This window comes from Hevea brasiliensis, chromosome 16, assembly GCF_030052815.1.
Source record: "Hevea brasiliensis isolate MT/VB/25A 57/8 chromosome 16, ASM3005281v1, whole genome shotgun sequence".
Taxonomy (NCBI): domain Eukaryota; kingdom Viridiplantae; phylum Streptophyta; class Magnoliopsida; order Malpighiales; family Euphorbiaceae; genus Hevea; species Hevea brasiliensis.
This window is the reverse complement of record NC_079508.1, coordinates 32566735-32584128: the sequence shown is the minus strand read 5'-3', so window position 1 is coordinate 32584128 and position 17394 is coordinate 32566735. Positions and strand designations below refer to the sequence as shown.

General features: G+C 34.6%; 1 protein-coding gene across 3 annotated transcripts in view; it reads left to right on the top strand.

Moving 5' to 3' along the window:
- Positions 1 to 17394, top strand: part of LOC110654176 (ABC transporter B family member 25, mitochondrial) — a 38176-nt gene that overhangs the window by 16156 nt on the left and 4626 nt on the right. Inside the window, exon 19 of one of the 3 annotated variants that reach the window (XR_002494687.2) lies at positions 16627 to 16695. Coding sequence is in view for 1 of the 3 variants with exons in the window: in XM_021810077.2 (XP_021665769.2) it covers positions 16627 to 16762 (136 nt within the window). In the remaining 2 variants the exon portion in view is untranslated. Of the gene's footprint in view, positions 1 to 16626; positions 16763 to 17394 lie in introns of those variants that run through there. The other 2 variants (XR_009144703.1, XM_021810077.2) reach the window with 2 other exon arrangements.

Genomic DNA, 17394 nt, shown 5'->3' with positions numbered 1-17394 from the left:
GTATCCGAATAACTGCATCCCAATGACTACTATATGGTGCTTGAAGGAACTGACTGACCACACTTACAGCAAATGAGATGTCTGGGCGTGTGATTGTAAGATAATTGAGTTTTCCAACCAATCTCCGATATCTACTAGAATCCTCCAATGGCTCCCCCTGTCCAGGAACAAGTTTAATATTTTGATCCATAAGAGTATCTGCGTGTATACAAATTAACATGCCCATCTCTGTCAGTATATTCAAAACATATTTCCTTTGAGAAATGGCGATACTTGTCTTGGATTGTGCCACTTCAATCTCCAAGAAATACTTTAGCTTCCCAAGATCCATAGTCTGAAAATGACTGGACGAGTGTCGTTTGAGTTTTGAGATCCCAACATGATCATTTCTTGTAATAACAATGTCATCAACATAAACAACGAGATAAATGCACTTATCATGGCCATTATGGTGGAAAAATACTAAATGGTCAGCTTCACTCCGAGACATTCCAAATTGTTGGACTACAGTACTGAACCGTCCAAACCATGCTCTCGGAGATTGTTTCAAGCCATATAAAGAACGCCGTAGGCGACACACCAATCCAGACTCCCCTTGAGCAACAAACCCTGGTGGTTGCTCCAAATAAACTTCCTCAGCTAACTTGCCATGTAAAAAGGCATTTTTGATATCTAGTTGATGAAGTGGCTAGTGATGGATGGTAGTTGAGGAAATAAGAAGGCGAACAGAGGCAATCTTAGCCATAGGAGAGAAGGTATCACTGTAATCGAGGTCAAAGATCTGAGTATATACCTCTGCAACAAGGTGAGCTTTAAGTCTATCAATCTGGCCATCAGGCCCCATCTTGACTGTGTAAACCCATCGACAGTCAACAGTAGATTTGCCCTTCTGTAGTGGCACCAAATCCCAAGTGCCATTGTTATGGAGAGCACTCATCTCTTCAACCATTGCATTACACCATCCTGGATGTTCTAAAGCTTCTCTAACAGTCTTAGGTATGGATACATTAGACAAAGTGATGACAAAAGCATAGTAGGAAGGAGACAAACGATGATAACTCACAAAATTATGAATAGGATGAGGATTTCGAGACAAATGAATACCTTTTCGGATAGCAATGAGAAATAACATCGTCTGTTGAAGGTGAGACCGGAATAGGTGAAGATGAAGGAGGGCAAGAATCACTAGGAGCCGGTGTTGTACCTGTATTAAGCAAAGGAGCATCAATGGTGTTAGTGGGAGGATGAGGACGACGTGAGTAGACGTGTAGAGGTGGTGGACTGATCGGTGGTGGAGGAAGAGTAGGAACTGGTCAAAGGTGGGAATAAAACCTTGGATGCGGTGTTGGAGGAAAAATAGGAGATGTTTCAAAGAAGGTTACATTAGGCGACACAAAGTATTTATTTGTAAGTGGATAATAGCATTTGTAACCTTTTGAAGTCTAGAATATCCAAAAAGACACATTTTATTGATTTGGGCTGAAGTTTGTATTTGCAGAGTGTGATCATGAACAAAACAAATACAACCAAATACACGCAGTGGACAAGCGATGGGCTTCTTGGTGGAAAACAAAATGGAATGAGGATTCTGATTACGCAAATGTAAGAAGGCATTCATTTAATTAAGTAGCAAGCAGTAAAAATAGCATTTCCCCAAAAATGAAGAGGAACATTATGGTGAATGAGTAAAGTGCGGGCAGTCTCAACTAGATGACGATTCTTTCGTTCGGCAACCCATTTTGTTGAGGGGTATAAGCACATGAAGTTTGGTGAGTAATACTCTGAGAAGATAATAAATGAGTAAAGGGAGTAGACAAATATTCTTTTGCATTGTCACTACGAAGTATTTTAATAGAAATACCAAATTGATTACGTATTTTAGTAGAGAATTTTTGAAATATAGAGAATAATTCAGAACAAGTCTTTATTAAAAATAACTAAGTGCAACGAGAATAATCATCAACAAAAGTAACAAAATAATGAAATCCCAAAGTTGTATCGACACAACTTGGACCCCAAATGTCTGAATGGACAATTTCAAACATGGACGTAGCCATATTATTGACTCGCTTGGGAAAGGAAACATGACTTTCTTTCCCAAGTTGACAGGACTCGCATTCAAAAAAAGATAAATTAGAAAGACAAAGAACTAATTTTTGCAATTTCGCAAGACTCGGATGACCCAGACGATTGTGAAGAAGATTAGCGGAAGTGAGTAGACGTGGTCAAAGATCTGAGCCATAGGAGAGAAGGTATCACTGTAATCGAGGTCAAAGATCTGAGTATATCCCTCTGCAACAAGGTGAGCTTTAAGTCTATCAATCTGGCCATCAGGCCCCACCTTGACTGTGTAAACCCATCGACAGTCAACAGTAGATTTGCCCTTCTGTAGTGGCACCAAATCCCAAGTGCCATTGTTATGGAGAGCAGTCATCTCTTCAACCATTGCATTACACCATCCTGGATGTTCTAAAGCTTCTCTAACAGTCTTAGGTACGGATACATTAGACAAAGTGGTGACAAAAGCATAGTAGGAAGGAGACCAACGATGATAACTCACAAAATTATGAATAGGATGAGGATTTCGAGACAAATGAATACCTTTTCGGATAGCAATGAGAAATAACATCGTCTGTTGAAAGTGAGACCGGAATAGGTGAAGATGAAGGAGGGCAAGAATCACTAGGAGCCGGTGTTGTACCTATATTAAGCAAAGGAGCATCAATGGTGTTAGTGGGAGGATGAGGACGACGTGAGTAGACGTGTAGAGGTGGTGGACTGATCGGTGGTGGAGGAAGAGTAGGAACTGGTCAGGCGGTGGGAATAAAAACCTTGGATGCGGTGTTGGAGGAAAAATAGGGAGATGTTTCAAAGAAGGTTACATCAGCTGACACAAAGTATTTATTTGTAAGTGGATAATAGCATTTGTAACCTTTTTGAAGTCTAGAATATCCAAAAAAGACACATTTTATTGATTTGGGCTGAAGTTTGTCTTTGCTAGGAGTGTGATCATGAACAAAACAAATACAACCAAATACACGCAGGGACAACTGATGGGCTTCTTGGTCGGAAAACAAAATGGAATGAGGACTCTGATTCTGCAAAACAGAAGAAGGCATTAAGTTAATTAAGTAGCAAGCAGTAAAAATAGCATTTCCCCAAAAATGAAGAGGAACATTATGGTGAATGAGTAAAGTGCGGACAGTCTCAACTAGATGACGATTCTTTTGTTCGGCAACCCATTTTGTTGAGGGGTATAAGCACATGAAGTTTGGTGAGTAATACTCTGAGAAGATAATAAATGAGTAAAGGGAGTAGACAAATATTCTTTTGCATTGTCACTACGAAGTATTTTAATAGAAATACCAAATTGATTATGTATTTCAGTAGAGAATTTTTGAAATATAGAGAATAATTCAGAACAAGTCTTTATTAAAAATAACTAAGTGCAACGAGAATAATAATCAACAAAAGTAACAAAATAATGAAATTCCAAAGTTGTATCGACACAACTTGGACCCCAAATGTCTGAATGGACAATTTCAAACATGGACGTAGCCATATTATTGACTCGCTTGGGAAAGGAAACATGACTTTCTTTCCCAAGTTGACAGGACTCGCATTCAAAAAAAGATAAATTAGAAAGACAAAGAACTAATTTTTGCAATTTCGCAAGACTCGGATGACCCAGACAATTGTGAAGAAGATTAGCGGAAGTGGTAGAGGCAAGAGCAACTGGAGAATTTGAAGTAGAAAGATGGTACAATCCTTGTGACTCACATCCTACTCTAATCATCTTTCCCGTACTCCGATCCTGCACAACAACAGAGTCAGCTGTAAAGGTGACAGAACAATTGAGATTTTTAGTCAATTTACTAATGGAGATTAAATTATATGGGCATTTTGAACTGAACAAAACTGTGGTTAAAGGAATAGATGGAAAAATTTTTACTTCTCCTATTCCCTTAACTAAAGTTTGTGAACCATTAGCCAAAGTAACTTTAGACAAAACCGGTGGAGAAACTAGAGATGAGAAATGACTTTTGTCACCGGATATATGATCAGAAGTACCAGAGTCTAGAATCCATGGACTAGTGAGCGAAGACTGTGTTAGACAAGCAAAGGAATTACCAAAATGAGCACTGCTAGAAGATTGTTGTTTGGCTGTTTGATATTGCAAATACTCCTTGTAATCAGCTCCAGTTAATAGGATAGAATCTGACACCTGATCCTTTCCATCAGGTAATGGAAGAATACCATTTTCACGGGATTGAGCCACATGAGCAGTTGATTGGCCCACATTATTTGACTGAATGGGGCGTGGTGATTGACCATGAATGGCCCAACAAGTGTCTCGAGTGTGATTACTCTTATCACAATGAGTGCAATGGAGCCTTTTACTCTTGCCTCTCTGATAAGTACCTTGTCTCGGTTGGTTTTCACTTTCTATAGTTAAAACTGAAGATTCAATTCCGGATAAATTATTCTTATTGAGTGAGATGCGTAGAAGCCTGGCAGACACATCCTCTAGAGTGGGAATAACCAGACTAGTTAATATCTGGTCTCTAACATAATCAAGGTTAGGTCTTAGCCCAATCAATGCCAAAACCATGAAGAGCCTGTCCCTCTGTTGCTTAGAAATATTATCAGTACATGGCATGATAGAATTAAATTTATCTTTCAGTGATTCTACCTGTCCCAAATAACTAGATATATCTTGTTGATTTTACTGCAGATGAACCATATCTGATATTACCTTATAAATACACTGCACATCATTTGTATATAAGGTTTTTGCCTTAGTCCAGACTTTGCAACAGGTTTTACAAGACTAAAAAATATTAAGTAATTTTGGGTCTAGAGAATGCCACAAGAGACTACATAATTGAGCATCAATCTTAGTCCAATTAGCTCTATTTGTTAAAGCTATATCTATGGCATTTTTAACCAAGTGGTCATCATAATCCTGCCCCATAAACCATAATTTCACTCATGCAGCTCAAGACATATAATTTTGACTTTCTACTACTTAGGCGGAGTTAATAGTTGGTGAATTACCAATGGAAGAAAATATGGGTTTGAGAATCTCAGAACCTGTGTTAGATATGGGTGTGAGAATCTCAGAACCTGTGTTGGAGGGTGTGAAGGAGCGGAAGCATGTTGATTAGTTCATTAGAGCATTGAATTTCAAAATTTTCTTCTAGGGTTACATGCATCATACCACATCTCTTATGTGCCTAATTAATTTCAATGTTCAATTACATATTAAAACACTTTTAATATGTATTAGGATTTATGTTTGCCATTCAAGATTGTGAATTAACAAATTAATTCATTTAAACCCTAGTTTAAAAAAGAAGTTAGAGCACTAACCTCTTTGATGCACTATGGATGTAATTGGCACCTTTATAAAGCACCTAGGACCCAAGTGTTGTCCCTCTAGCTTGTCCACACCAAGATCACCAATGGGCAGCCCCCAATTTGCTTCTCAAGCGTTTGCCAATCAATTATAAATTGGGTTTTTGCCTGTAGAGAGGTAGTATGTATGTATAGGACACTAGAAACAATTTCTAGCAATTTTATTCAAAGGATTTTGGGCAATTCTCATTGAATTGATGAGACAAGATGAAGAGGAGAGGGAGAGAGGTGTGCCGCCACCTTGATGAAGAGAATAAGAGTGTTATGTTTCTTCTTTTCTTTTCCCTTTTATATAATTAGGTCATTAAGTCACTTAAACCCTATGTCACATGTTACCACCTTATTGCATCTTATTTTTAATTGACTCAATCACATTAAGCCAAGTGTCAAGCTAGACTTAATCTTGACTTTGATCATCTTACATGATAGGAAGACAAATGGCAAGCTTATATGATGCCATGTGTCATGATGGCACATGTCATCATGTGAAATGACCAAAATATCCTTATGTTGTAATTTTGAGTACTCAATCCAAAATCATTATTTCTCCTCTTCAAATCAATTTATATTAAATATAAATTAATTAATTAATCTCTATTAATTAATTTCTCACAATTAAATTCATATTTAAACACTTTAAATATAAATTTAACTTATGCTATACATTCAATAACCCAAATTTGGTTCCAAGTCATGCTGGGGACTTTGCAATCTTATTGCAAACCAAACCTATTTAATTAATCAATTAAACTCTTTAATTAATCAATTAAATCACATTTTACTTGTTGATTATCTTGTGTATGTGTGTGACTCACTAGGCTCATCACTAATTGGCAATAAGATATAATATAAACTCTTAATGTCATCAGAACTCTTTCTTACAATAAATAATTTCTCTAAATCATTTTAGGCATCTCATAGTCCATAGTTGTTACCTAGCATAGCGTGCCATGGCCACTCAATCAGTAACAAGGAATACCTTAAATGAACCTTTAATCATATGTTACCATGCACTAGAATCTCTCTGCTACAAAATTCCAATTCGAGCTGGAGTCATAGTGTATGTCAAACTCCATTTGCTATGAATATTATATTTTCCTTTAATTCCAGTTCTTGATTAATTAGATTTTCTTGTCAGAAACTTTTTTCTGATTAAATCTGTCTGTCCTGGCCAGGAACTTGAAACATCAAGAACTATTAAATGAACATAGGATTTTTATCCCTATTTACTTAGGGCAACAGATTCTATCTTGATCAACACCTATCTCCATATATAACTAGTAGGAGCCAACACATGCTCATATACCCATACACAGTACAAGTATGAAAGCAGTATCAAACTCAAACTACCTATATACAAGATAACTGTGTTATCTCAGGTCTAAATATTATATACACTGATATGATATATGACAATGCATTGACAAGAGTAAACTCCATGTGCTTGTCATATGCGTCACTTGTTCGGCCTACTTATCATGTATAAGTGCCTATAATGTTTGTTATATGACATGAGACTCATCATTCCATCTTATTTATATCTTATATAAATACCTTGGGAACAAACATGAATACAATCTTTTTGGATAAGTCATGTTCTGTGTGAAGTATCCTCGATTATAAATCAATTTATGATATTTTGTGCTAGAAATACTGTCATTCATATTCTTAACAACTTAAGAATAGAATTTCTAACAAAATATCAATGGACCTTTTCTATTACACATAAATACATTATTTAAACGGGAAAGTGAAATTGCCTTTAATTAATAAAATATGTACAAGATACATGCTACATAAATATGCTCTAGGGCATACTACTAACAATCTCCCACTAGCTCTAGAGCCATTAATTACAATATCTTAGATCCATCTTCTGAAGATGTCGATCTAACTAAGCTTGTGACAAAGGCTTTGTGAATGGATCAACTGGATTTTCAGCTAATGCTATTTTCTGCATTGTTACATCGCCTTGCCTAACTATCTCTCTGATAATGTGGTAGCGCCTTTCTATGTGTTTGGATTTCTGGTGAGACTGGGGTTCCTTATCCAAACTGCCTCTTTTGCAGCATCTGATGCAGTAATGTATTCGGCCTCTGTAGTGGAATCAGCAGTCGTACTCTTTTTGGAACTCTTTCAACTGACTGCACCTCCATTACAAATGAACACAAACTCTGAGGTAGACTTTCTATCATCAATATCTGATTAGAAATCAGAATCAGTATGACCATCCAATTGTAAGTCACCACCTCATAAATCAAGAATAAATCTTTAGTTCTTCTCAAGTACTTAAGGATATTCTTGGCAGCCATCAAGTGTTCCAAACTTGGATTGGATTGAAGCCTGCTAGTCAAACTAACAGCATATGTGATATCCGGCCTAGTACACATCATTGCATACATCAAACTTCTAATTGCCGAAGCATATGGAATCCTGGCCATTTTATCTCTTTCTTCAGGTGTCTTTGGAGACATCTCTTTAAAAAGGTGGATACCATGTCTCACTGGTAATAATCCTCTCTTTGAATCAAGCATGTTAAACCTCTTTAACACCTTTTCAAAGTATAGATTTTGGGATAAACCAATTATTCTTTTCACTCAATCTCTATAAATGCGAATTCCAAGAATATAGGTTGCCTCTCCTAAGTCTTTCATGGAGAATGTATTTGATAACCATATCTTGACAGTTGTCAACATACCTATGTCATTACCTATTAACAGAATGTCATCCACATATAAGACAAGGAAAGTGATAGCACTAGCACTAACCTTCTTATATACACATGGTTCATCCACATTTTTTATAAAACCAAATGACTTAATGGCTTCATTAAAACGGATGTTCCAACTCCTCGAAGCTTGTTTTAACCCATAAATAGATCACTTTAGCTTGCATATTTTGGAACCATCTTGGGATTCAAAAACCCTAGGTTGTTCCATGAAAATATTTTCTTCAATGTATCCATTGAGAAAAGCTGTTTTGACATCTATCTGCCAAATCTCATAATCATAGTATGCAGCTATTGCTAATAGAATCCTGATTGTTTTAAGCATGGCAACAGGCGAGAAAGTCTCATCATAGTCGATTCCTTGCTTTTGGCGAAACCTTCTCGCTACTAGCCTTGCTTTATAGGTCTCTACCTTTCCATCAGAACAAATTTTTTCTTGAAAACCCATTTATTTCCTATAGGTACAATACCTTCAGGTGGATCAGCAAGGTCTCAAATTTGGTTCTTATACATGGAATCAATTTCGAATTTCATAGCTTCAATTCATTTTGAAGAGTCTGTATCTGATATAGCTTCTTCATAGGTAAGTGGATTATCCCCATGATTTACTTCTTCATGAGTAAAAAACTCTTGTTCATCTTTATGAAGAAAATCATATCTCACTGGTGGGTGAGATATCCTGGTTGATCTGCGAGGAATTACCGTAGATGTTTCATCAATAGGTGTAGGTTGGCTAGATGGATCTATATCCATTTAATCTGTTGGTTGGTCAGAATTCTCCAATTCTAACTCTATTTGCCTTCCTTTGCCACCTTCTTCAATGAACTGTTTTTCAAGAAATATGGCATCTCTGCTTACCACAACCTTTTGTGATGTAGGCAAAATAAAAATAATATTCAGAACTTTCTTTTGGATATCCAACAAATCGACATTTTTTCTAATCTGGTTTTCAATTTATCAGTGTTCAGCTTTTTGATATAAGCTGGACAACCTCAAATCTTAACATGCGTAAGACTCGGTTTTCTTCCATGCCATATCTCATAAGGTGTGGAAGAAACTGATTTTGATTGAATCCTATTCAAAATATGCAAAGCTGATTCTAATGCAAATCCCTAAAAAGAGATTGCCATATCAGTGTAGCTCATCATACTGCGTACCATATCTAATAGGGTATGATTTCTCCTTTCAGATACACCATTCAGCTGTGGCATTCCTGGAGGAGTCACCTGGGAAACAATGCCATGCTTTTTCAAGTATTCATCAAATTCAGTACTTAAGTATTCACCTCCACGATCTGATCGAAGAGTTTTAATACTTTTTCCTGTTTAATTTTCTACTTCAGATTTAAATTCTTTGAATCTTTCAAAGGATTCATGTTTGTATTTCATCAAATACAAATACCCAAACTTTGATTTATCATCAGTAAAGGTAATAAAGTAATGAAAACCTCCTCTAGCCATTTCCTTAAATGGACCGCATACATCACTACGTATCAACTCCAAAATATTTTCAGCTCTTAACCTTTGTCCAACAAAAGGTGATCTAGTCATTTTGCCTTGAAGGCAGGATTCACAAGTTAGAGTAGGTCTAGAATCCAATGAAAATAAAATCTCCATTTTCTCCAGCTTTGTAATCCTATCTACTGCAACATGACCTAATCTTAAGTGCTAAATATATTTTGAACTTGAGTTGATTTTCATCATGGCATGACATTCATTTAAATTGCTTGCATTAGATTTGTATTTAACATTATTATCTAAATAATAAAGTTCATCATGCATATAATCCGAACCAATATATTTATTTTCAAAATAAATATTGCAAATATCATTTATGAACTGAAATTCATAACCATCTCTAGTCAAACTAGATATAGAAATGATGTTCTTAAAAGCATCAGGTACATGCAAAACCTTATGTAAATACAAAACGTATCCTCACATGTATAAAGATTTATATTCTATGGCTAAAGCTTCAACAGTTGAGCCATTGCCAATCCGGATTCTAATATCTCGTTACTACAAGCTGCTACTACTTGCTATACTCTAGGCAGTTCCTATTCCAGTGTCCATCCTTCTGGCAGTGGAAACACTTTCCTTTGCCTCCATCAGCTTTGGTCTTCCTTTTCTGTTTGGCTATCTTCTTGGAAGGTCCTGGAACTTGAGGTTTCTTATTCTTATTGCCCTTCTTCTTTTTGGACTTTCTAACATAAGAAGAAGATACAATCAAAGCTACTTCTTTTCCTTTATTGCCCAACATATTCTTTTGGGCAATAACAAGCATGTTTAGTAAACCGGCCAAGGTGTATTCCTGCTTAGTCATATGAAAATTTGTCACAAAATTCTCAAATGATTCAGGTAGGAACTGAAGGATCAAATCCGTCTGCAGTTGGAAATTCATATTAAAGTCAAGATGTTCTAGCTACTCCATAAGCCGAATCATCTTGTGGACATGATCTCTAACATTCTGTCCCTCAGACATTTTCATGCGGAATAGCTGTCTAGATATCGCATTCCTGCTGTGCTCACCATACAACTCTTGCAGGTGAAGAAAGATCTCACTTGCACTTTGCATATTTTCATGCTGCTTCTGTAATTCATTACTCATAGAAGCAAGCATGTAACACTTGGCTCTCATATTATGCTTCTTCCACTTGTCCAAAGTATCATGTTCCTCTTGAGTGGCCTCTGGAGGTAAGGGACCATGAACCTTTGAGTCTAGAACATATCCAATACGTTCTAAGTTCAGGACAAGTTTTAAATTTCTTAGCCAATCAGAAAGATTAGGTTCCGTCAATTTATTGTGATCAAGTATGCTCGCATGGATATTGGATGGTGGTGGTTGATGTGTGCTCATTATTATCAGAAAATTAACTGCAGAAAATAACTAGATTAATTAGTAAATATATCAAGTAATTAACCAAAATGATTATGGTCTTTTAATCAAATTGGTACTCCTACTAACTTGGCGAATCCTACACTTCCAAAGTAGGAAACGGAAATCCTAGTTGGATGGATTTCTAGTGGGTGATTGAATTCTTATAGTCTTATTGATCATCCTTAGGCACATCTATTATTGGAATTACAATAAACTATAAGTGAGCAACTCTTTGCCCATCACATCTCATGTGAGGTTCAATCATTCATCTAACTTCTAATGCTTAAAATCTCAGGCACATCCATTATTGATTTATCTTACATTAGTTAAGTTGATCCCATTGAGCCAGTAAACATGCAAATAAATTTAATGTCCTCAGGCACATCCATTATTGGCCATCAACTTATTTACATATTTACAACATCTCATGCTTAAAAATTATTCTTAAGAAAATCTCTTAAATTAAATGCATCACATGCAAGTATTTAAAATTTCTTAAAATAATTGCCTCAATGGAGGGTCTATGATATAATTACTTTAATTATACCATTTTAAACTTAATCATTTGTTTGGAAAATTTAGTGGTCGGCTTAATTACTATTATGGTCTCACTTTGCATATTATCCAATTAGCATGCATATATCATATACTTGCATACATTCCCATGCATCTCATGCATACATGGATAAACAATAAATATGGTATAATCATGGACATTCTAAAGGATTCAATTCTGAGTCATCAAGAATTGAATCAGGGTATTCCTAGGTGCATTTCATTCATTAATTTTACAAGAGTTGCTGAAGGAGTACATAATCAACACTTGATCTTGATTTCCTCCCATTGGTCCCACCAATACTCTTGATCTTCTTGCAATTCAATTACATTGGAATCCTTGGCATACCAAGGCGAATTTACAAGATCATGGACTTTAATATCCTCAAATAAATGAAATTACAAACCAGATTATTACAACACTTATAATACATGCTACTAAAATAAATTAATTATTTTACAACCCAAAGAAAATAAAAGAAATAAATCCAATCACATTGGTCTTTTATTGTCCATGATCATTCATCATGCATATTACCATTTAACAATTAAATAAAACCTACATACTAAAATTAAATTGAATATCTCATATTCAACTAAAAAATTCAGATTTGAATCTCATTCAATCAAATTTAAAAATTCAGATTTGAATCTCATTCAAGCAAATCAAAAAATTTAGATTTGAATAACATTCAAACAAATTTATAAATTCAGATTTGAATCTCATTTAAATAAATTTAAAAATTCAGATTTGAATCTCATTCAAACAAATTAAATTTAGAAACTCTTTTCAAATTTAATACCTTGAAAACAATTTTCAATAAATTAATTGTGATTAAAATTCCTAATTAAACAACTTAATTAGGTGTGGGCCTAATTATGGGCCTTAAGATATACAACAATTGCATAAAGAAGCTCAAAACCAAAACACACCCTTAGGGTGTGATTCACAACCAAGCCGCCACACATGAGGAGCATCATCTTGATGCCGCCACCTTTGGAATAACCAACCAGCTTTGAATCAATCAACATTTGATCCAATCACACAATTAAATCTCATATTTAATCCTAATGGCAAATATAGTGGCTCTGATACCAATTGAAGGAGCGGGACCATGTTGATTATTTCATTAGAGCATTGAATTTTAAAATTTTCTTCTAGGGTTATATGCATCATATTACATCTCTTATGTGCCTAATTAATTTCAATGCTCAATTACATATTAAAACACTTTTAATATGTATTAGGATATATATTTGCCATTCAAGATTGTGAATTAACAAATTAATTCATTTAAACCCTAGTTTAAAAGAGAAGTTAGAGCACTAACCTCTTTGATGCACTATGGATGTAATTGGCACCTTTAGGAAGCACTTAGGACCCCAAGTGTTGTCCCTCTAGCTTGTCCACACCAAGATCACCAATGGGCAGCCCTCAATTTGCTTCTCAAGTGTTTGCCAACTAATTATAAATTGAGTTTTTACCTTTAGAGAAGTAGTATGTATGTATAGGATACTAGAAACAATTTCTAGCAATTTTAATTCAAAGGATTTTGGGCAATTCTCTTTGAATTGATGAGACAAGATGAAGAGGAGAGGAAGAGAGGTGTGCCGCCACCTTGAGGAAGAGAATAAAATTGTTATGTTTCTTTTTTCTTTTTCCTTTTATATAATTAGGTCCTTAAGTCACTTAAACCCTATGCCACATAACACCACCTCATTGCATCTTATTTTTAATTGACTCAATCATATTAAGCCAAGTGTCAAAGCTAGACTTAATCTTGACTTTGATCATCTTACATGATAGGAAGATAAATGGCAAGCTTATATGATGCCATGTGCTACCATCTCATGGTGCCACATGTCACCATCTCATGGTGCCACATGTCACCATGTGAAATGACCAAATTACCCTTATGTTGTAATTTTGAGTTCTCAACCCAAAATCATTATTTCTCCTCTTCAAATTAATTTATATTTGAATTTATATCAAATATAAATTAATTAATTAATCTCTATTAATTAATTTCTCACAATTAAATTCATATTTAAACACTTTAAATATAAATTTAACTTATGCTATACATCAAATAACCCAAATTTGGTTTCAAGTCATGCTAGGGATTTTGCAATTTTATTGCAAATCAAACCTATTTAATTAATCAATTAAATCATATTTTATTTGGTGATTATCTTGTGTATGTGTGTGACTCACTAGGCTCATCACTAACCGACAATGAGATATGATATTAACTATTAATATCATCAGAACTCTTTCTTACAATAAATGATTTCTCTAAGTAATTTTAGGCATCTCATAGACCATGGTTGACACCTAGCATAGCGTGCCATGGCCACCCAATCAGTAACAAGGAATACCTTAAATGAACCTTTAATCATATGTTACCATGCACTAGAATCTCTCTATTACAAAATCCCAATTTGAGCTGGAGTCATGGTTTATGTTAAACCCCATTTGCTATGAATATTATGTTCTCCTTTAATTCCAGTTTTTGATTAATTAGATTTTCTTGTTAGAAACTCTTTTCTGACTAAATCTATTTGTCCTGGCCAGGAACTTGAAACATCAAGAACTATTAAATGAACATAGGATTTTATCTCTATTTACTTAGGGCAACATATTCCATCTTGATCAACACCTATCTCCATATATAACTAGTAGGCGCCAACACATGCCCATATACCCATACACAGTACAAGTATGAAAGCAGTATCAAACTCAAACCACCTATATACAAGATAACTGTGTTATCTCTGGTCTAAAGATTTTATGCACTGATATGATATATGACAATGCATTGACAAGAGTAAACTCCATGTGCTTGTCATATGCGTCACTGGTTCGGCCTATTTATAATGTATAAGTGCCTATCATGTTTGTTATATGGCATGAGACTCACCATTCCATCTTATTTATATCTCATATAAATACCTTGGGAACAAACATGAATACAATCTTTCTGGATAAATCATGTCCTGTGTGAAGTATCCTCGATTATGAATCAATTTATGATACTTTGTGCTAGAAATACTGTCACTTATATTCTTAACAACTTAAGAATAGAATTTCTAACAAAATATCAATAGACCTTTTTTATTACACATAAATACATTATATAAACGGAAAAGTGAAATTGCCTTTTACTAATAAAATATGTACAAGATACATACTAAATGATATGCTCTAGGGCATACTACTAACAGGCTGTATTGAAGGACTCCTCAATCTCAGACATGTTGGCAACAGAAGCACACTGAAATTTTGCTCAGAAATACGTCAGAAAAGCCTACTGTATGAAAAGGTAGTGACAAAAAAGTGAGAAACAGGTGACGGGACCAGCGTGGTTGAGGCTGATCCTGGGCTAGGTAATCCACTACGCTAGGCTGTGACAGCCACAGACTCCCAGAAAGTGACCGGAAAAAGAGGGAAAGTTCCTCCCTATGAGGACTTTGTTTCAGATTTCAAATCAGACCCATCGAGGGCTTTGATGCCATGTGAGAAAATAGAACAGAAGAAGAATATTGAGAATGATTGAAGAGCTTGATTATTCCCTCAAGCAAATGGTGTCAATTTATAACTAAATATGAAATACAATCCTAATTAAATACGTAATTATAGCCACGATTCTAGCACCTAAATATATTCACACAATCACTATAGATACACATATCCTAGGTATTTATGGTACATATCTTAACATACATTGTACATGTCAAACCATATTACTCCTCATTATCTAAACTTAGCCTCAATCGGTGCTATTTCCACCATACTATGAATGTTTTTAATCCTTATCTGATCCAACTTTGTAGTTCTACATTTATTTTGGCATCCTCATTTCTTCAACTTTGAGCTTATGCATCTGTTATTTCTTCCCAACCCAACATTCACCAACATATATCTTAATGGGTCAAATCAAGATTCTATAAAATTTCCCTTTCAACTTAGCTGATACTTTACAATCACGTCACGTGGAACTCATTCTACACTTTGCTGTTTCATCCATCCCGTCATAATCCTATAGTTGAAATCTTGCCGCTGCTTTCATCTTTTTGTATGCTATAGTCTAGTTATATTAAATTTGTTCTTTATGTGACATAAAACACAAATTTAAGCTTGCCCCACTCAAATTGCATTTGCATCTATTTCTATCACAAAAAAAATCTCTTTCTATCACAAAAAAGCAATGTATATACTGTGTTGTAGTTCTACTTAATTTGAAGCTTTTTGGACTTTAGAATGCTCCTCCATAACTTTTACTTTCTGTTAACTCCAGCTTAGGTTTCATCCATTAAAATTATCTTATCTGCAAATACCATGTATACCAAGGGATACCCTTTATGGTTATGGTTTGTCAGCTCATCCATGACCAAAACAAAATGAAAAAGGCTCTAGGTTGATCCTTAATGGAGTTCAACTATGATAGGGAAATATTTTGTATCACTGGCTACCTCTTCATGCTTGTCCTTCAACAATTTTGTATCAAAAAGATAATCCTGCCTCTTCATGCTTCTCCTTCAACAATTTTGCATCAAAAAGATAATCCTTTCTGTTTCAAAACCCTTGATAGAACACTTTTTAGGAGTTGCAAGCTTTTGTTTAAATTGATAAAACCATATGGAGATCATCTTTCTAAATTTCTCCATTGCTTTCATAGTTGATCTTCTTAACATGAAACCAAAGTTCTCCATCAATCCTCTTATTAAAATTTTTTCTTAGAAAAATAAAATTTTGTAAAAAGTGTTTATAATTTTATGTAGAAAAATAAATATGAATCTCACTCTCAATATTATCGTCCAAAATAATAACAATGTTGTGTTTTTTCCAACGTTCATGTAACTTATACCAATTATACATTTTCTGCATCCAATGTGTATTGTGCCCTTGTAATCTTTCTGCTTGAACTAAATGATGAATGATGTCTTAAATCCATATAAATTGTAAACAACAATTTATAGTCAAAATAAATGAATAACAGTTCTCTTTCTGTTTATTCATATATGTTGGTTGATTTTGATATCCTCAGGCTGTGTGATGAAGCTACAAGTGCACTTGACAGCACAACAGAAGCAGAGATATTAAGTGCATTGAAGTCATTAGCCAATAATCGAACTTCAATTTTCATTGCTCACAGGCTTACAACTGCAATGCAGTGTGATGAGGTGAGCATTTTTTATATCATGTACTTTTGTTAAGATGCTGAAATTTTTAGGGTGTTATTGAGAAGAATTATTTCAAAGTCTGTAAAGGAAACAAGAAAGAGCAATTTATTAATCATGAACTTTGATTTGGTGGGATGATCTTGTGGTGGATGTCATATGGCAATTAGATTAACCATTAGTTCAGATTACTGTTCACAATACAGTAGCATGAATACATTTGTAAGCACGTGTATTTCTGTAGTTTCTAATTCTCCTAGGATAGGCCAAGCTATAATTTTTTTAGGGTCTTAAATTATGTCATATTTCTATAGGATTAGGAGCACTAGTAGTCTATATGATGTAGAACACAATAAAGCACTCAAAAGGGGATGAGAAATAATTCTCAAAATTTGTGTTAATTCTTAAAACCAATTCTTATGTTGTTCATAATAAAATACCTAGATAACTTGGGTATTTATAGTATAAGATTAATCCTAATGCTATTAGGATTATGAATCCCAAAATAAGAAAAATATTAAACCAATACTAACTAAGAATGTAAAACAAACACTAACTAGGAAAATATTAAATCTAATAGAACTCTTTAGATACTCCTAAATAAAACTAGAATTCCTAAATAATGAAAATCTAAA